Source organism: Parasteatoda tepidariorum, chromosome 10 (assembly GCF_982258835.1).
Source record: "Parasteatoda tepidariorum strain Cologne lab strain chromosome 10, Ptep-v5.0, whole genome shotgun sequence".
NCBI classification, from domain to species: Eukaryota; Metazoa; Arthropoda; class Arachnida; order Araneae; family Theridiidae; genus Parasteatoda; species Parasteatoda tepidariorum.
The window spans coordinates 45,600,882-45,623,557 of NC_141764.1; the positions used below are offsets into that span (position 1 = coordinate 45,600,882).

The 22,676-nt window shown below is 28.1% G+C and overlaps 1 protein-coding gene across 3 annotated transcripts in view; it reads right to left on the minus strand.

The window, feature by feature from the left end:
* The window catches only part of LOC107449243 (irregular chiasm C-roughest protein), a 265,730-nt gene that overhangs the window by 48,545 nt on the left and 194,509 nt on the right, over window positions 1-22,676 (minus strand). For all 3 annotated transcript variants that reach the window (XM_016064723.4, XM_071184650.2, XM_016064724.4), the window contains exons 2-4: window positions 13,605-13,913; window positions 5,588-5,926; window positions 501-758 (exon numbers count right to left, since the gene is read on the minus strand). In XM_016064723.4, coding sequence (XP_015920209.2) covers window positions 501-758; window positions 5,588-5,926; window positions 13,605-13,913 — 906 coding nt within the window. The remainder of the gene's footprint in view (window positions 1-500; window positions 759-5,587; window positions 5,927-13,604; window positions 13,914-22,676) is intronic.

Consider the following 22,676-nt stretch of genomic DNA (forward strand, 5'->3'; position numbering starts at 1 on the left):
ATAAATCAAAAATTTCTAATAGGCTATTAATTTAATAAATCCTAAAACTAACCTGCTGTAATCCTCGTATCACGAAGCTTTTCCATTAACACTAACCCAAATCGAATAGCAAAGTGGAATCTATAATTCGCCCCACTTAGTTTTGTAAAAATATTAAGGGAAATGATATTTTTCAACTATATCATAAAAATGTTGTAACAGATTATTATTTGATCAAGAACAATTTATGAGAGACATAATTGTTTTACTTAAAATAAATATAAATTTACATTAACGGTACTATGTCAACAATATAACTTATTCTTTGGCCGCAGAAAAGTCTTGTAAGTAGTACTCATTAAAACGTAATACATTCGTCTTAAACAGGTAAAATGCAATAAATATGCTATTTAGAAACCATTTTATGAATATGCTATTAGAAATAGAAATACCGTAAAATCAAAGTTGATTTTAAATTTAGTCCCCTTATAGAGCAAGTGTTGTTTGAAATAGATACTTACATTTAACGTCTATGTTAACTTCTAGCTCTTGACTTAGACCCACATCATTTGAGGCAGAGCAGCTAAAAATTCCTGAATCAGATCTTTTAACGGGCATGAATTCAATTTTGTCTTTAAGAGCATAAATACTAGAATATCCCGATTTCTTCCATATAACACTCGCTTGTGGGTTAGCATCAGCAACGCACTTCACTGATATTGTTTCGCCTTCTTCGATGTCTTTTACAGGTTGACCTTCTAAGTGAATGTCTGGGGGATCTGTAAAAAAATAAATAAATAAAATAAATAACAAAGGATAACTGTATCAATATTTATGAATTATAAAAGCATAATACAGAGAAGCTTGTCAGGTTGACCACCTGTTTAATTTGACCTCAGTTATAAAGCACTGAATTTATTTTAGTTTTATCCTATATAATGAAGAAAAAAAAACTTTCGTAACCTGCCTACCTGTTTCTTTTGTATGTTGAGAGATAAAAAAAGTCAAATTGGCTTAGAGGTGATTTTAAACGCTATTCTACAACCCTCTTACACAATAAAAAAATATTCTGGTAAAATTAACATACTGTCTGGTAACTACATTTCTTGTAAATAAATAAATAAAGAGTTTTTATGCCATAATCTAATTTATCATTATAAAATTACCAAAATTTATTACAAATTACAAAACCATATTTTATTGTTAATTTTACCAAAATCATTACCAAAGCGCATATGGTTAAGTGTTGGTTTTCAAATCGAGCCAGAAACACGGTAAATTTTAGCATGTTCTAGAAATTTTGATCACACATTTTTGCTGTCCGGAATTAAAAGTGTTTTTTGGGAAAAATTTCTATACCGTCATGTTCCCTATAAATTATTATTCAAATTAAATTGTACATAAAATTTAAATTTAATATTAAAATTTAACTTAATTATTGAAATAATATTGCAAGCTTATCTAATGTCTTTGCGATTTTGACTATTTGGAAAACTCTTTTGAAATAGGAGACTTAGAAATGAAAGAACATGAATTTTTAAGATTGAAATAAATACAATTCAGGCATTTAGCTGCATATCAGTGTTTGGATATTTATATTTTAAGAAAATGTGTAGAACAAATAACTCATAATCTAATTTAAATTTTAAATCTATTATAAATGGAATCAATAGTCAAATATTTTGCTGTAAATGAAAAAAATACTAGTTTTATTACATCTGCTTAACAATTTCAAAAAACAATCTTTGTAAAAAGCACACATAAATTCGCCTTTGTTAGTTAAAGTATAATTTTATTTTTCCCCAGCTGTTATTTACCCAGTAGAAAAAGCAGGTTGCACTCTAAAAGTCAGAGAAAAGACTTTATGAATACTTGAATCAAAAACACTGTGTCTACTTTATGAAATTTGGAAGATATTTCGGCGCATAAAAATTCATACTAGGTACTAAAGATAAATAATGAAACATTTATTTCAAGGGTTGCACTGAAGCTGTGTGAAAACAACAGATGAAAACATCTAAATGAATTTTTTTTAGTGTTCTGTAGCAAAGGTGTGGAATTTTTAATAAGAACTAAATGTCAAATAATTTGGTGCTTTAAAATTAATATCCCAAAAAATGTTGCTTAAAAAGAAATGGAGCGATCTACAGTGACTAAACGAAAATGCCACGATGCTAGATTAAGAAAGAAGTGAATGTATACGCGATATAAAAGCTAATTTACATGATATATTTTTTAAAGTCAGAAGTTAATTAAAAGGAAGGCACGAAACGTGAAATGTGATCATTATTTAAAGAGTTGAATTGCGTTTCGGAATAAAAACTTTAAATTACCCACTAACTTCATACATAATAATTGGCTACTAAAATTTTATGAACAACAACTAAATCTATTTTATAAAATAAATACTCCTAAAAAGAAATCATAGAAAAAAATGCATATATCAATTCTAAGGAAAATGAATGTATGCTTGTCTGATTGTTCCTATGCTAGTCATTCGATTGCACTTTAATTTGACACACTGATTGTGCAGTTTACAATCACAAAGAAGTCACCAACATAGAAGCATTCCACACCGAAATATTTGAGCGAGTTGTGTAAAAAACGATGTTTCTCATCAGACTGTTGTATATAAAATACACATAGCATTGCAAACAGACATTGTTGTAAAATAAACTTCTAACGATATTAATATTATTAGTTGGTTAGCAGACGATTTTCTATTATTATTTGAGCGAGTTGTGTAAAAAACGATTTTTCTCATCAGCACTGCTGTAAAATAAACTGCTAACGATATTAATATTATTTGTTGGTTAGCAGACGATTTTATATTATTATTTGAGCGAGTTGTGTAATAAAACGATGTTTCTCATCAGCACTGTTGCAAATAAAATACGCATTGCATTGCAAACAGACATTGTTGTAAAATAAACTGCTAACGATATTAATATTATTAGCTGGTTAGCAGCCAACTTTATATTATTATTTGATGAGAATATGATTATACTGTTAATAATAATATCGTCTGCTAATTAAATAATAACAGTATATTACAAGAAAACATTCATGACGTCTGCTGGCTTTCAGCTTCATTTATTCAAACATGAATATCAAGGAAGAAGAATGGTTTATGTTCATGAAAGCTCGTAAAAACGAATTTATAGGTGGACAGGAATTATAGTTACAGCACGGACCATCTTCAATGTGCAATGACTCTCGGGACAAACCGATTTTCCACGTTATAGATTTCTCCAAACTTTGTAACTCTCAAAATGAAACAGAGGACGATCTAATCGTCATTTTTGGGATAAATGGACGCTACCGTGTTTTCTCCCTTATCTTAAAATGAGTTTCACCAAGTTTCATGCGGATTTTAATAATTGCACACTTTTGATTCCTTACTTTAAAGTGGGTAATTTTGAAGGCAAGTGGGAGAGACACCCACATGCCTTCAAAATGCATATAATATTTTGAAAGCTATTTGAAACCATATGCTTATTTGGTTTATACTATTATTAGCTTTGCCATTAACATAAAATGTTGAAATAAATAAATTATAAAAAAACTGAATGCAATTAGAAGTTTGCTATTATTTTGAATTAATAATGAAACACCGATTTTATCTGATAAAATTTTTATTTAGTAACACAATACGAATGTCGCTAAAAAAAACTTATTTACTTCAAAACTATATATTTTTACTGTTAACCTAACACACTAAGAGATATTTTAGAAAATTATACCTTTCCTGATTTAAATAAAACAAAGAAGGATAATAAACAGTCATTTACTTAATACCCAACTTCGGCATTTAAAATAAAAATTTCTAATCTCTTTAAATACTACGCTGCACTATTTTTAAGAATAAAAAATAACATTTGAGCCTAAATACTAAAAGAAATTGATACTAAACTAATACTAATTTAATGATACTAATTTAATACTAAAAGAAATTGAATTCTTATTCTGTTTAGTCCTAAGTTAAGATCCCGAACTAAATAATTTTAAAAAAACGTTAGATTAAATTATATAGCGGGCATCCAAAATACTAATCAAAATATCCACGGTTGGAATGTGGTGAAAAACTCTTTGAAATTCTGCGAGAAGAGAAATGAATCAATGCGCTTTTTTGTATCAGATGGTTTCTTTTGTACTGCATTGAATAGAAGTAAGGAAATAAAATGAGTATGTATCTCCAAGTAATTTTCCAGGAGAAGGAATCATACGTTTGAATAAGAATGGGTCATTCATTCTTTAAGGCCTGAAGAATTCATCCACCATTAATGAGTTTTTCTTTCAAAGTATGCAATTTCTAGTTTGATAAAGGATTTTGTAGAAAAAAAATCATCCTGCGAAAGATATAATATACAATTCTAGAGCGGAGAATTTATTCAACAACTAGAACTGAAATGCATAAGGTTATGAAATAATTATAGTTCCTGGAAAAACAATGTAACGGTTAAACATGCATTTACAAGATTATTTGTTTGTATTAAATTGTTTACTAAATACAACCTTTATTGTACTGTTGGAAAAAAATTAGAGATATTTTTCATAATTCATCGCATTTAATCACTGGTCGGAAAAATATTTTACTCTAGATTCTAGTATTTTCACTTTTAAAACTCAATATTTAATTTGCCTTTATTTAAACTGCAGTAAAAAAGAAAATAGCTATGTAAAAAATTCCGGATCAAATTACAGTATAAATTACCGGCATTTTAAGTATATCATCCGTAAAACCCATTTTTACAGTAAAATATTATACCGTAATTTTTATACTGATATTTAATTAATTATAGTGATTCAATGAGTTTACTAAAGTATTACTGTAAAGCTTACGGCATATCAGATTTTTTTTTGTTTCGTAACATATGAATTTGTTTATAGTTAAATTATTTTCTTGATGGTAAAAAAGTACCGGTAACTTTTATCGTACTTTGATCAAGCTTCTTTTACTGTAATCAACGAGGTCTTAGTATAAGAGTGTAACTTAATAAATAACCAAGTGTATATGTGCATAAGTTAATTATGATTTTTTTTTTGAAAAAAAAATATAGTTTATAGTAATCTAGAGCATAATACGTTGTTTGAAGATATCATGATATGTAAAAGAATCTATCTCTAGACATTTCACACCTATAGATACATAAATTAATAATTCTAAAAATATTTCTTGAAAATAAAATCAGCATTTTTTTATGGTGATCATCAGTGATATATGTTAAATGAGCACATTATCTTAAAGAATTTACTTTTAGACAACACACAAGATTATATATACTTAACACAGTTCCGGTAGTTCAAGTTGATACATAAAAGGAATATTTTAATGAGAGCTTATATTAATATATCTTTCCAGATTACATTACTGCGTATCACATTTATACAAAACATGAGCTAGATATATTGCCGAGACACATTCTCCTAAATTAATCTCCAAAGAGATCTCTCATCTTAATACATAGATAAACTAATTAATCCTAGTACAAACAAATTCCGATTTAATGTTTCACAAAATGTAACGCCTTAAAGCAACATTTCCATTGACGATTATTCCTCAGACATGCTGCACTAATAACGCAAATACTTAATTCCAAATACTTACACAGCACTTCGAGGGGCAATTTAATTTCCTTCGTCAACGTTTCGTAGGCAGCGTGGATGGCCACACATTTCAACATCTTCCCATTGTGATCCTTCTGGAATACATAATCCAGGACACTGATTGCTTGCGAAGTCTTGGGTTTGTTCGGATCACTAGTGTTTGTCTGATTGGACATTGTGGTGATATCTGTGTCCTCAATGAACCATTTAAGCTTTGCAGGTGGATTGCCTTTTCGGGAGATGCAGTGCAATCTCTTTAATTTGCCGGCTTGGGTAGGATAAGGTTCCCCAGGCGGAAGGACATTTGTATTGTCCTCGATGCGAGGAGGCATTGGTGGTTCTGAAAGAATAAATTAATTCATTACATCTGATCAAGTAATTAAAGATACATAAAAAGAAAGACGCAGAGGTTAGATAATTGTTTAGCAAAGTAATAGGTTAGATAATTAGTTTCGGGACAATTCTGTACGGGTAACTGAAATTTATTAAGGAAATTCGAATCGAAAACTTAATAGGAGAGTTAGTTTTTTAATTAATCTAACTGCCAAACCCATGGCATGACAAAATACGACAAAAAAACATATATTTTTCCTTTATAAAACAGGAGCGTAACATTAAACTGTATAAAAATTTGGAGTGTATTAAACCATCAAATTGCTTAAAGTTGCTGCAAAGACAAAATGGTGTTTAGTTGGGGCATCGTGGAGAGCGGTTTTAATATTCGTTACATAATAGTGTGGTACAACTCAATGCAGTACACTGTAAAAAATTCCGGAACAAATAACGGTTACAAGGTTACAATTTACTTTTATTATTTTCTACCGTAAAATTTATTTTTGCCGGAACATGCTCCCGAACAAAAAATCTGACATACCGTAATTTTTAGAGTAAAAGTTCCCGTAAAATCACAGAATCACTCTAATTAAATAAATATCACTGTAAAAATGACGGTATGATTTTTTGAGGAAAAATGGATTTTAAGGTAAAATGGATTTTTACGGATGATGCATCTAAAGCGCCAGTACTTTATACAGTAATTTGATCTTGAATCTTTTACAGTGTGGCTCAATAAGTTATTAATATCAAGATTCAAAGTTATTCTGGAAATTTAGAAATTTAAAAATTGATATTACAATAATTATGTATTGGTTTGCATATCATGATAATACAGTTAAGAATAACGCCTAAAAGAATCATAACTGAGAAAAACGGCTCATTCATTTATTTACTTAATAATGTTCTTTTCCTAAATTCAAGGTAAAAATTAAGGTTTACGTCTTATTTCTTATATCATTTTTAATGTAGAAAATATAAAATCACCTATAGTTTTAAAATTTAATTTTATCAATTCAAGAGATATTAGATTGTTATATACCTTTACGATATACATTTACAAGTATACCTTTACGATAAGTTGATGCTTATAAAAAATTCAACTGTTAGATTGGGAAAAATTTTATTTTTTTAATTGTTCATTTATAACACTTTAAAAGAAAGATGAAAAGCATACAAATTTGGTAGTTTGAGAAAGTAAATAAATTTTGACAATGAAAAAAATATTTTTCTGTTCTTTTTTTCAACATGTTATAAATTTCAATACTTCAAAATTTTTATAATTAAGAATAAAGTTTCCCAAAATCAAATTCTTTTGTAATATACAATTTTCTCCAAACCTAATAAGATTTTTACAATATTATTTTTTTAAAAAAAAATTATATTTGCAAATTATGAATATAAAAATATTACAAAATTTATATAAGATATATAATAAATGGTCTGCAATTCGATATCAATTTTCACTAAGTTTTACAAATAAGCAAGAGTAACTACATTTTAAAAAAATCTATTTTTTTTCTTTAGGAAAAAGGAAGAAAAATTCTTATATAAAAACGAAACCATACTGGTTTAATATTTCAGCACAATCAATTTAGCATAACGCACATAACATCAAATTCTTTTTCTGCACTCACAGAATTTAAATTTCATTACAAGCATGCACAACACTGCGAATATAATTCGTATTAAATTACAGCTATCACAGACTTCGGGATGATACATTCGAATTGATCCAAAAAGCAATCATCAAAATGAAATAATGCATATTTTCCCCCAATAGAATAAAGAAACAAAACAACTATAGACAAACAGCAGAGAAATCCGTATTGGATTCTGAAGTAGAAACGTAAATTAAAGGATAAAGTTATGTCTGGAATTTAATAACTTTCTACTTAAGTATGTAGATTGGAATTTCTACTTAACAATTCTCTACCTGCAGGCCAACAACAAATTATTTTAATGGTTTACGCAATTTTTGTTTTATGTTAGCATCCTCAAATACAAGAGAAATCATACAAAGCCCTGTAGCTTATAATAAGTCTTGCCAAAGAGGGCGGTTCAGCAACAAACCCATTTTTATATGCGACAACGAACAGATTTTATGACGCTTGAATAATATGTAATTATGCGACACATCTGTTTAAAAGCTCTTTCTTATATGATAAGCACTTAAAATCTGGCAATAAAAAGAATAATTATGTTTAATATTTATAGCTTAAAAGGGAACGATTAAATTTAATATTGCTTGGATATTTCTGTTTTTATGCTTGTAATTGTTAAGCTAATAGTACTCTTAGTCAAAAACTCGCATATTTTTTCTCAATGATTGCAACATCATATTAAGGTAAGGGGGTTTAGCTTAGATCGAACTTTAATACCGATGCTTTCTTGAGAACCAATGCCGTATTCAGCTTTTACAACAATCTAGGAACAAAGAGGAGTTTGACAAGTTGTTTTTATTAAATTAACGATTTTTAGGGAGGACTGAGAATTTACAAGTAAAGAATAATTGGGTTTGTATTGTTGTGTTGTTGCTGTTCAATTCACAGCTTTCAGGGAACAGATGTTTTGAGTTACTTTAGAAGCCTATGTCAAATAGGAGCAATAGTGTTCTGATGTTGCTATTAAAGTCACTTTTTCTAGGGACAAATGGTGCATTCTACTCTACAAGAAAAGAACAGAGAATATATTCTTGCTTTAATGCTGTTAAAATCACACAACTTTCAGGGGATAGATGATATATTTTAAATGACAATAACTAATTAGTCTTATCGCATTGAAGATGTTGTTAAATTTACGGCTTCTTATGGACAGATTCTGAATTGGACTCGGTAAAGAAAGAATAAAAACACGGAGAAAAATATTCTGGTAAAATTATCATACTGTGACATTTTTGGTAACAAAAAACAACAAAATCCAGGTAATAAAACCATATTACAAGGTATTTAAACTATTAATTAGGTCATTTTTCCAGTTCATATGGTAACGGTTCACGGAAATTCTGGTTTTTCAGAATTATAGTTCTTATTCACCATACACTTAGTAAAACATTCAAAACTGAAAATTAAATTTAACCGTATGAATGGTTTTTATGACACGCTAAGTTATCAAGATAAAATTACCAATTTTTACCACATTTAGTAATTTTATCACAAATAGTAAAACAACATTTTATTCTTAATTCCACCATAATCATTAACAAACAGCTTCAGTAAAAATTATCAAGCTTTTTGGTGTTACCATAGAGTCAGAAACTCGGTAATTTTAACCGTATTCTGGTTAAAATTACCAAGCATTTATTTTGAGCATTAATTTTTTTCCGTGAAAGTTTTATTATCGCTTCAAAATTCACTGTTTTCACAAGGCAACATATACAAATATCCACAAATATTAAACTTCTACTATAGCTAGTAATTTAAGAAACAATAAAATCTCGCTTCTCAGTAACAAATTAACAAGTTTGAAAGCAAGTACTGTATTAATTAATTTACTTTCAGGAAATATGGAAACGCAGTAAGTATTCTCATTCTAAGTTCGGGTTGTAAAGTCATTCTAAGTACATTGAATGTACAACATTTGATAATATTTGTTCACAAAATTAAGTCTCACTCAAATAATTTTAATTAAATAATCTAATAAACCCCACGATTCTTAGTTAGTATTTATAACAAATACTTCTAACAAACTGACAGGCACGCTGAACTTTATTTCTTTAATTTTTTGTTGAACATACTGAACGCATGATCCTTTTAAAATTACTCTTTTTTCTGAAATCTCATCAAGTTCTCACCTCCAGATCATTTTACATAAATAGCCTAATATTCCCCCAAATTCAGCACCAGATTCTATAACCAGTAATTTAAGATGCATTAAACTCCGCTCACCAACTTAAGTGGGAAAAAAATTAAAAATAAATTTTTTGAAGCTTTACCCAGGAGCGATCATCATTAACATTATGTCATTGACGATTCCTTATTGCTTATTCATACAAGGAAAGAAGTTTTGGAATAAAGTAGAGTAAATGGATGAGGGTGTAGCAACAACAGCACAGTGATAAATGACTCTTGAAACTCCCAATCCTATAGCACAACTTTGTGCCCCATTAAAACATGCAAATTATTCATACTACAGGGTAAGTAAGTAATTCCCGCTACTTTTTAGGGGAATTTTTTGGTTTGATAGATGTTTTTGGCTGCAACCATTAAAAGGCTTCTGGATGTAAAATCCGAAAGGTTGAGTCCCCAGGCCGTTAATTTACCCTTCGATCGAGAATTGAAAAGGGTATTTTGAGTGTTGCGCGATTTAGAAGAGTAAAAATCATTTTATTCGTTTTCAGAGTTTTTTTTTTCAAAATATGTCTTCCATCTGAATTTGACAGACATAAGTAATGCAGGATTCACTGGTTTTTTTATATTATTTTTTTTTAATTTTAATTTAATTTTGAAAAAAAAATGAGTGATAACATTACATTTTGTATCTTCACAATCGTTAGCGAGTAACGTGGATAAGTAAAATACTTTTAAAGTTTCTTTTGCAATTTACTGATATTGTATTTATTTTAATTGAATTACATTTTACACTTGTAACTATCAAATGATAAGATGTTTTATAACACCATCTAATAACTGATTAATTTTGGTATCCATTAGTGTTGCATTATAATAATAATATTAACTATATAATATAAAATGAGAATTTTCGAGCCTAAAAATTATAAAGTATTTATCTTTATTACCAACATTGCAAATTTCTTTTTAATGAATAGCAATGAAGTTCAGAAATGAATAAAGGCATTTCAGTTTCATTCATAATTTTCTAATATTATTTTTATTGCAATTAAATCATCACTAACTAATAATTATTAATAAATGAAAATAATTCATTACAGCCCAAAATGTATAAAATATTTTTTATTTTAAATAAAAGCAAAATAACTAGCAAAGCAAAGAAATATAAAAATCCAAATTAATGATACGAAAATTATGAATCAGCGCTGCGCATATACTTTAAACTAATTATTTCCATTCAAATATTTTTTTACCATATCATTTTTCGGTTAATAACTACACTGTAAGAAATTCCGGATCAAGTTTATCAAAATGTACTAGAACTCAGGGTATAGGTACTTTTTGTAACGGAGAAAAACTGATATATCATAATTTTTACAAAAATAATTTCCGTAAAATCACTGAATAACTCTATCTAAATAAATATTACTGTTACAATTACAGTATAATATTTTACGGTAAAAATGGATTTACGGTGAAATGGACTTTACTGTAAAATGAATTTTACGGATGAAGCACCCAAAGTTTCGATGCTTTAAACCCTAATTTGATCCAGAATTTTTGCAGTGTATGAAGGCTTAAAATAGAATTTTTAATTCAAACTTTAGTAAATAATTTGAAAATTATAAATATAACGTTTATAACAAATGATAAAATGAAAATTATGAATAGCATATAATTTTTAATAATTCTTCCCATTAATAATTCCTTTAATAATTCTTCCCATTTTTAATAATTCTTCTCCCCGTATTAATTTTTTTTTATAAATAACTAGAAGGAAAGAAAAGGGTACAACTCTTCTATCCAACTGAAACTTAATTAACGCATGCTTACATTTTTCTACACATGAACAGTAAATGCTATAAAATAAACCCTTTCTAAAAACCGCGGCCATCAATATCTTCGTAATACAAGATCACTGACTTCCGAAAACAACCTTGTATTTCACGTTAACCTTAAAACAACAGGAAATTGCAGAGTTAAAAGCATTATTATTCCCTATAACTTTGATTTTATCAAACTAAGTCTTAAAAATGCTTCAGTATAAATAAACTTTTTTCATAAAAGGAATTTTCATAATGGATGTTTCAGAAAGGAATAAATAGACGAACATTGTTCGAAACGTAATTTTATTCAAACAAGATGTCTAGACATTTCCTGTAAGACATAAAAATCTATGAACTTGTTTCAGAAGGTTTTTATTTCAATGCCTCGTTTTTATATTATTTCGGCAGCAGTTAAAAGACCTTTAAAACATTTTGCGTCCATTGTTGACAATAATTGTTGTACGTGCATGAAAAATAATTCCTGAAATGTGTATTTTAAAAGGCTTGGATAAAAATGAATACGTTTTTTTAAACATTTTATAAATTTTACTGAAGTTGTTTTCTATTTAAAACTTATAACGAAAAAAAATATCTATTATTTTCCATTCATAACTGGATGACGTTTTGCAAATGGAAGACTGCAGAAGTGGAAACTAACCCCAATTTCAACTATGCGTAACAACAAACAACAACAACAAACTATGCGTAAATGGAACTGCCACCCTCATCCTGACAAGCTAAAATTACCTCATGAGTAACAAATGAATGAACTAATTTAAATACTAATACTGATTAACAATAAAATTAATTTAAAATTTAATACCATACGAAAGATTAACCATACTATATGTATGGTTACTCTTTCTTTTCGTGAGTTGAACTTCTGATTGATATTATGGCAAATATCATAGTACGAAGACACACCGGAATAAGCAATAAATAATTGAAAAAATAAAGGTTGAATAATAAGAGCTATGAATGTATATAGTATGATGATACTAGAGCAATTTATCCGCATTGGAGGTTGGTAAGAAACCCATTACCACAATACCCGTATTAGGCCAATATATTGATATAATAGTTTCTTATGGTCACAGTACTTAGAACGGCAATAACAGTAATATTTAATATGGTATTAAATTAGGCCTCAATGGCGCAAAAAATAGTTAGACGATTTTTTATGACCTTCACATTAAATACCAATATTAGTTCTTTCTCCAACAATGATTATAAAGATATTAGTGTCGTTACTTATAATTTCAAAGACTAAAATAATTTAATTTTGCAAAGACTAAAATAATTTAATTTTGCTAAAATAATTTAAATTTGTTCTAAAAAGCATAATTAATGGAGAAAAGTTTCTTATTCGTATATGAGAACCTTAGAAAATTACCATATTGTTATTGACACCACTGATGCTCAGTTTTAGTAATAGGTGCAAATTGAAATTGAAAAAAATATTTTGTTTTAAAATTTTAAATTAATGGAGAAAAAGGTATTTAGTCATCCTGAGAAAAGCATATAAAATTGACTTATTATGATGCTCAATTAATTTTAGCAATAGATACTACTAATAAGTTAATTGGTGTTTTAATAGGTACTAAATGTGCAAATATTGGTACAAAGATATCTACTATAGCTACCGTGGAAATAGGTTTTTAAATCCCACCAAAAGTCACAAGTACCGGAAAAAATTGTTGATTATGATAATTTGTGATTATTAGGAGTTGACCTCAAACAATAGCATTGTCAAACAATCTTTATTTTGGTGTGATGAACTTCTGAAAACAAGCTTTGCGTAATCTGATAATATAAAGCCATCGTGATGGGCAACTAAAAATAAAAAATAGAATTGTTTAAGCTTAATTGTGTTGATATGTTTGTTAGCTTTGTGAATGATTGTAATATTGATTAATACCGATTTATTGTTTATTTCCTTTTTCTTCACCCCCCCCCCTCACACTCACACCAAGAACGGGTATTCAGTTAGTTAAAATTAAAGCTAGAATAAGAAAAATCGCAAAGAAATTATTTAAATTTCGGAAAATTAGGAATGTAAAGATCTTACCTCTAACGGTAAACTTGACCTCAGGGGCTGTTAATGTAGGTTCGGTGAGTGATATCTGCGTCACTTGACATTGGTACATGCCATCATCCTCTTCAATCTTTGCACTTCGGATGCGTATACTACAATCTCCATCCGCTGGTTCCCTCATGAAGTCATACTTGTCATCTATTTTTCCCATTACTCTTCCATCTTTGAGCCATGCACATTCGCCTTGGCGATTATGGATTTTACACGTCAACGTGGCAGCTTCTCCAGGGTTAACCTCCACATCGGTTGGTTTCATTTCAAATTGTTGCGCACCACGTACAGCTAAAAAGAAAAATATGTATGATTAGTATATACTTTAGAAATATTAAAATTTAAATATTCCACATAGTAATTCAATTTAAAACTCTAATTTTTCAATTATTTATTTTATAACCGTCGTTGAACAGCCGAACCAATGCAATGTTTATGACTGCCAATGTTCCACTCTGTGTCCTTGTAATTCTGAACCAACAGAAGGCAAGGGACCTTCTGGATCAAGTATTGCGAGACATTTGTCGTCATGTGGTACTTTTTGTTGGCAATAACACGCATTTGCGTTACATGGAGAGGAAAAAGCAGAAAAACATACCATGGTTAGCCCGACGACAAGGGGATTCTGACACATTATTCGTCTACCACTAGGATATTTTACGTCAAACCCGTGGTCGGTGTGATCTATGAGCAAAATTCGTTTCAACCAGCCCCGTTGGGATTCGAACCCGGTTCACCTTCCAAAGGCTCTGGTTCTCATTTGTCAATGCACACTCATAATTTATAAGATATGATACAAATAAGAGATGGGATACAAAATTATCAAATACCAAGATAAAGTAAGAGATTTTTTAAAAAATACTGAGAAAATAAGATTGTTTTAAGCAATGTTTTAAACAACAAAAATGATCAAACATGAAATCTGAAATACAACAAACAAATTCTTTATATTTTCCCCTTTAAAACCCTTTTATTTTTAAAAAAACCTCATTAAAAATCAATAATAGAAGAAACTTAAAAAATCTATTTCGTTTATTCAAATCAGCTTAAAGACTGCTACATTTTGAAATCAAATAGTAAAAACAAATATATAATTTATTCTCTCTATAAGGAATAGCTAAAGGTGTCGAAGATAAAGCCCACCATTACATATTTAACGGAAATGTAAACACTGCTTAGTATGAAAAGATTTCGAGAAATAAGTATGTCTAATGCTTAATGTAATATCAAAATATATCGAATGTCAATGCATAGAATCATTAAAATTATACGAAGGGAAGAGGAATGTTCGTATCGAAATTTTGGGATAGAATTCAAATTGAAAATACTCATTTGTTCGGCAGGATGGAAAGGAGAAAATTACTATTCGAAGTTACACAATATCTTTTGTGGCAATGAATAATGAGAAGCTTTCAACAATGTATTAGTTGTTTGAAAAGCATTTTACTTTGAGCGCAAAAATTATTTGCGAAAAACAAATATTTTCATTTTATTGGAAAAAAACTATAGTTAGTAACATACTAATTTGTGTTTAAAGTTTAGAATAAATTTCGAAAAATGCTTTTTTGTTTAAAAGAAAACCAAGTATTACTCTTTGTTCACTTTCTTAGGAAAATAATATGTTTAGAAATCAATAATTTGAAATCATAGTGAGGTGGTTTTAAAGTGTCTTATTTTCAGTGAAAAATATTTTAGAGAAACAATAAAATCATACTTTCTTAATGTTGCCAAAAAGGATGTAATATAATAAAATTAGGTAGCAATAAAATAAATTCAGTGTGTGAATTGTTTAATGTATTGTTTTAATGTATTATTTAAATGCATTGCACAACCAGTACTGGAAATAGAAGAATAAAGAGATTTTTTTCCACGTTTATGGAAAAATATGATTAATAATTTAGCAATTCATGCTCAAAATATGACAATTAGTTCCCAAAAGTATTCTAATTAATGTTGAATATGAATATATCCCAGACACATTATCCAGACCGGAAACATTATGAGTGTTGATAATGTTTTTTATTGATTGTTCAAAATTATAATATTTTATGAAGAAAGTATAGTTTGCACTTATCTTAAACCAAATTATATTTTAAATATCGTATATTTTAAATTTGTTGTTTTGTTGAATAAAATAATGTACACTGTTTGATACATACATAGTACCGCAATTTTTACAAATATATTTATTTAATTAAAGTTAGTCAGTGATTTTACTGTAATTATTACAGTAAAAATAACGGCATAATGCAAAAACATTGTGCTGATATTAAAAAAAATATTTTTTGGACATTTTATTTTTCTGTCAGATTATTTAGTTTTTAGAAAAAAATTGTAATGAAAATATTGTAAATTACGTTTGTTTTCGGGTGCTTGATTATTGTTTAGCGTGTACACTGTAAAAAATTTCGCATCCAATTACGGTATAAAGCACCGTCATTTTGAGTGCATCATTCGTAAAATCCATTTTACGGGGAGTTTTATTTTTACAGTAAAATAATATACTGTAACTTTTACAGGAATATTTATTTGAGTAAGTCAGTGATTTTACGGTAATTATTACTGTATAAATTGCGATACATCACATTTTTAGTTCCGTAACATCTTCCAATAAAAAGGATTTTTATGTTAAAAAGTATCCGCACCATAATTTAATCCGGAAGTTTTTACAGTGTAGAGCGGGGAAATAAAGAATTTATCACTTTATATATATTTTTACATACTAAAATGCCAAAATCAATTTGTGAATTACACTAAATGAGAAATGTTAATTATTTCATGCAATAATTAAGTGAATAAATTCTACATTAAAATGTTGAATTTAATAATATCTCATTCTAATACCTTTAAAGGAAAGAAAAACTTTTTTTTCGAAAACTAGAGACTTGAGAGTCTAAAGTTTTGCTTTTTTAAAATTACTTCTGAGTTTTGCGTATCTACATATTATAGCATATTCTATAAACTAGTAGGTCAGACAGTATCTATCATTTACAAAATAGTGAGCTGAAATTTTAATGCCTGGTAATTAATGCTCAACTGGAACTGGAACTAATAAATTTAATTAACTAATACTTAAATATTAAACTCTTTACGATACTCCACTTACCCATGGGACTTTAACCGGGAAGATCAAAGCAGAACAAGAAATAGATGAATAAATTTTTAAAAACCTATTTAAAAGGATTATTTTGCAATTATTTTTAGTTCCTCAATAAAAAGCGCCCAAAACAATTACTTTTTTAAAAAAATAGTGATTTTTAAAAAAAAAAAAATAAAATGTTTTATGTAATATTAAAATGCAATATTTAAAATATTACATTTACAGATTTATTACAGTTTTGAAAAAATATTGAAGTTTTGATGCGTTTTTAAGAGCTTAAAAAATGTTTTAGGTGTTTAAACAAAATTTTGGACTGCCTAATTTTTATCTACAACTTTTTTTTAAATACCTATCAGCTATTTTTTTGTTAATTAATATTTCTAACTCTAGATAAAAACTGCGTTATTTTTTCCATAAGCAAATTTTTTATTGATTCAATAAAAATATTTTGTAGATGTCAGGAAACAGCCCGGTGGCCTGGATTTAAACTAGAGAGATCACCAATAGTTTAATTAAAAATTAGTTAAGTGCAATGGAAAATAGTAAAGACAATTGTACAATTTATTTATTTATTTAATAAACAGCATTTTTAAGTACATTAAAAACAATTTGCGTTTCCTCTAAGAAAACCCATTATCGTTCCGCTCTAAAAATATATACTGTTAAAACGTGCATTTGTTTACGTTAGCAACTGTTCTTTCCTTTCAATTTAGAGCAAGTCAAGCCCGTTAATTATTAATTATCTAAACTGACACATTCTATATATCTTTACAAAGCTTCTTCCACAAGGATTTTAATTTTTTTTCTATATATTTATAACTTAACACAAAGACATGCATAAAGCCACGTAGAACATAAACAAGCTAATAGTACAAAAAACAGGTACAAAAAACTATCACAGTTACAATAAAATAAATAAAAAAGTTAAGTAAAAGACGTAGACGGGAAAGAATTGTATATTAAGAACTTCGATATGCGCTACGGCGTTGTATTTAACTTCACGTTAATTAACATTCTAACTTATGTGGAGAAACTTAGATCGACTTTAACTCGTCTTGTTTAAAAATGGTCAGATGATGTCATAGTTCATGTGTTGTCTGTGAATAAGTGATTGCCTTCTTCTCGAGTGGCAAGTCCCCAATTATTTTTCTTGCTTTTGTCAGCCTCGCAGAATTTTATTCTTGAAAAAGTCCTTACAGCATATAAATAAAATGATTTTAATTAACAGAAATTCCTTACCAAAAATTAAAAGAAATTAAATAAACTTCCTAAAAAACGACCCAAATGATAAAACGTAATTATATTATACACTGTAAAATATTTCAGATGAAATTACTGCACTCTGGGGGCTGGTACTTTTTACAGTAAATCCATTTTTACTGGAAAATGTTATGGAACTAAAAATATGATGAAACGCAATTTTTTCAGTAATAATTACCGTAAAATCCTCGAATCTTTGTTATTAAAAATATTACTGCAAAATTTGCTGTATAATATTTGAAGGGAAAAATGACAGTTAATGTAAAATACATTTTACGATTGATGCACTCATAAGTAACAATACGTTATGGCGTAATTTGGTACTGAATTTTTTACCGCGTACACGCCAAAAAAATATTCAAGCTCCCTAAAACAAACGTAATTTACAGTATTTTCATGATAAGTTTTTTGATAAAAACTAAATTTAATCTAATTAATCTGATACAAAGCTAAAGTTCCCGAAAACAGTTTTATAAATATCAGTACAGTGTTTTTGCATTACCTCCGCAAAACTCTTATTCCCTAAAAAATCTGAGCTCGATTAACTGAAAGTCACAAGGCGAGTATATAATTTCATACCGAGTCATTTACTTAAAAGTAGAAAAAAAAGCTAAATATGAAACATCACTCATTCATTTTCAAGGAACTATTTAAAGATGAAGTGGCTAGTAAAAGCCTGACTTTTTTATAAATGAAGTTAATAAATTTTCGTAGCTATAAAACCACCATTTTTATGATTTTTTTAAATGTATTCTAAAACTGTTAGTTATAAATCATTCGTAAATTAAAAATGTGTTTCGAAAACCCACACGGAAAAAAAGTACGTATTTTACCTATAAAACTTTAAATTTGTAAGTGTGTTATTTTGTAATTGTTAATTAAATTTAGAAATAAAGGTTAAATGAAACCGTTAAATAAATTTAAATTTGTAAGTGTGTTATTTTGGAATTGTTAACGAAATTTAGAAATAAAGGTTAAATGAAACCGTTAAATAAATTTGTTAATAGTAACGAATTAAAATTTTAAATTTGCAAGCATGTTACTTTGAAATGGTAAACGACTTTCCAAAATAAAGGTTAAACAATACCGTTGAAGTCCCTTTCAGTAATTACGAATTCTCAACAATTTATGATGCAACTAAAGCAAAATCTTATAATACGAAAATTATAGCAAGACCATAGACCCACGGTGCATAATTTTACTGTGCTACGAAAATTTAATAAACCGATATATATTCAACAACTATATCATCAATTTTGGATCAAAATGAACAATAATCTTTCCCAAATTTCAGATCAAATTGCATATTTGCAAATTATTATTAAACTTGAGCACCTTTCCAATCAAATAGCAAATTTACAAATTAAATTGTACAAATTTCTATTAATTATGTGGAACCATTTAAATAAGTTTATTATCCAAAAAATATATTCATTCACTTTTCTATGACATTAATTTTTTATAACACCATACAAATTTAATATATTTTGTTAATGCATACATTATGGTTCAAAGTATAGATATTACGCAGAAAAACTAATAAAATTACCAATTTTTCAATGGTGAAATTACCAATCACTATACTGTATCGCAATGTCATTTCTTGTAAATGACAAAAAATAAAAACATTTTTGGTTGATAAAACTGAAGCGGTAATTAAAACATTGATTTGGTAATTTTTCCGTAACGGTTTATCGGAATTTCTGGTTTTCAAAATTACAGTTCTTATTGCTACGCATTTAGTAAAAAATACAAAACCGAAAACTGAATTTAACCGAATAAATGGTTTCTATGCCAAGTTTTAAGGTATCATGAAAAAATTACTAAATTTTACCAATTTTACTAAATTTTATCACCCATAACAAAACCATATTTTATTGTTCAATTTACCAAAATTATTACCAACGCGTTTCAGTAAAAATTATCCTGCTTTTTGGTGTTCACGGTAAAATTTACCATATTCTGGTAGTTTTTACGATATTTTTTTCTCTGCGCATAATGAATCCGCAATTTTTTTTTACCAAAGACGTCCTATTATTTTAAAAGTGTTATTATTTATGACTTATAGTTATTTATTATTTTTTTATTTAAGTATAAACTTACTTCAAAAATTATTCGAAATCTTAAGCTTAACATTGCACTGTTAGAAAATAGATCATATAACTAGTTGCGAAGTTAGACATTATTTGTAAAAAGAATATTGTATTCCATCATTTTCACTTTCAAACCAGAGTAACTATTTTTAACAATTTTTACAACATCAAACTTTGTTTTACATTGAAAGTACTTTCTCACACACCTCCGAAAGTGGAAAAAAAAGATCATACGAGGAAAATCAAATTTCTGTTTTTACAACAAATATAAGTTCCCTTCAACATCTTAAGCGAAAAGAGTAAAATAAAATAGAAGAGAAAGTAACTTTTTCATCCTATAACTGAATCTTTAAACATCAGATCTCCAACTGCAATTTACCGAAAAGAAACTATAGCCCAAAAAATATATAAATGAAACGAAAAAAAATAAAAGCAACAGCCCATGTTCGCCTAGTAAGGATAGGAAAAAAAATTGATACGCTATCATTTTTACCACTTTAACCAAAAAGTTTGCTTTGCTGATTAGGGATAGTCACGAACTTGGCGAAGCACCTCTTGGCGTTTTATTATGCCGCTATTTTTGGCAAAAGATTGTGTGTTAGAAAATACGGTAGATGTCTCATCAAATGTTAGAAAAAAATGTTATAAAAATTATATTGGATTTCATCAGGTTTATTCAATCGGGGTGGAAATCAAACACAAATTTAAAGTATTACTATTGTGCTTCAACGTTTGAAGCTGAGTCAAAAAGAAAAATACTGCAATTCATGTTTCTATTATTTCTCATGTTATATAGATAAGAATATAAAAATTATATTTGAAAATAATGGTTTATGATCCTATAAAACATATACAGGATTTCTCAAAGCCAAATTGAAGGGAAGGCAATCATTATACGAATAGCATAGAAACTTCTATTAGGTAAAAATTTATAGCAGAAGTAAAAGATCGAAATAACAAGAGAGACTGATATAAAAAAATAAATAAATAAAACTATACTGGAACTAATAAGTAAAAACGGGCGTTTAATTAAATGATTGCTCAAAGCTTAGATTATACAAAGTATATACATAGCTTATATTCTCTTTTACTTCCTTAACCATGTTTATTTTTATAGAAAACCGTTCACCAACCACACACAATTATTATACACAGCGCTAAAAAAACTTACCGCCCTAAATGCTTTTGATCTAATGCTTGGATCTTAACATTCTTGAATTTATTCTTAATGGATCAAGGGTTGACCTCAAATATGCTAATTAATATGTGCAGACTATGTTTTAAATTACAAAATCAGACACAAAAACGTACTTTCTCTGAATAAGTATACCCTTTGATCCCCAACATATAGGAAATAACCACAATGTGAGAAATATGGTCTCTATAGTTTGTCAGGAGAGAGAACTTGTACATTTAAAATTTGATTTCTAAGGAACTATTCAACCGATTTCGCTCAAATTCTGTGTTTGGCCATTTAAAATTGTACACTTTAAAAATATACAAAAAATTGTATACCTTAATGATTCAACACTTTTCGACTATTATTTCATAAAAAATTATAAATGTTTACTAGCATTTATTTTTTGCTAGAATTATATTTCGATAAACGAATTTATAAGTGTGTGCAAAAATTATAAATTAATTACCGCTTATATTTTGGGGGTTGGAAATCCAAATCCGTTGAAAAATAGGTATGTTTATTCAGAAAAAAGTACGTTTTTGTGTCTGATTTCGTAGCTTAAAATATCGTCTGCTCTAATTAATAAGCATATTTGAAGTCATCTTCTCGAACGATTAAGAATAAGTCTTAGAAAGTGAAGATCTGTTCATTACATCAATGTTATTCACGGTGGTCCATTTTTTTTTCTTTTTAAAGAACAAAAATTAATATAACTTAATATAAAAGTTACTAACACCGTTTGAAAGTAACTTACAGCCCTTCATACTGTATTGCTGTAAATTTTGAGGAAAAAATGGCTAAATAATAATATAACTTAATATAAAAGTTACTAACACCGTTTGAAAGTAACTTACAGCCCTTCATACTGAATTGCTGTAAATTTTAGAGGAACAAATGGCTAAATAACAATTTATTTGTTATTTTACCACTTCAAACCAAAACAAGCAAATAACAATTTTCTTAAAAAAATATTTTAGAAGGTTTTCAAACTGTTAACTGTGAGAAAAACCAATCGTTTACTGACTGATTTCACCTAATATGGTAAAAAATAAACATTTTATTTTCTGCCTACAGCCAATGCGAATTGTGTGATGAAGATAAGCATATGATAAGACTTTCTATCACTGGATGCCTAACACAATAGCAGATACTTAGAAATTTTATAGTAATAAGTGTGAATAGTAATAAGTCCTTATGAAGCCATTTAGCTCCTTGCAGCTGTGTAAGCAGAGAGGACTAATCTGTCAACCTGATAACCAGCTGAGCTGTGGTTCTAATTCAAGTTTTGATACCATAATATTTCCTTCATTCGCTAATTGCATCATGAATTCATGACTCTGAACTGTTGGAATATGAAATTTTCATTCATGCACAGATGACAGCAACATGGAGCTGATTAACACGAAAAGTCTAGCATTTCC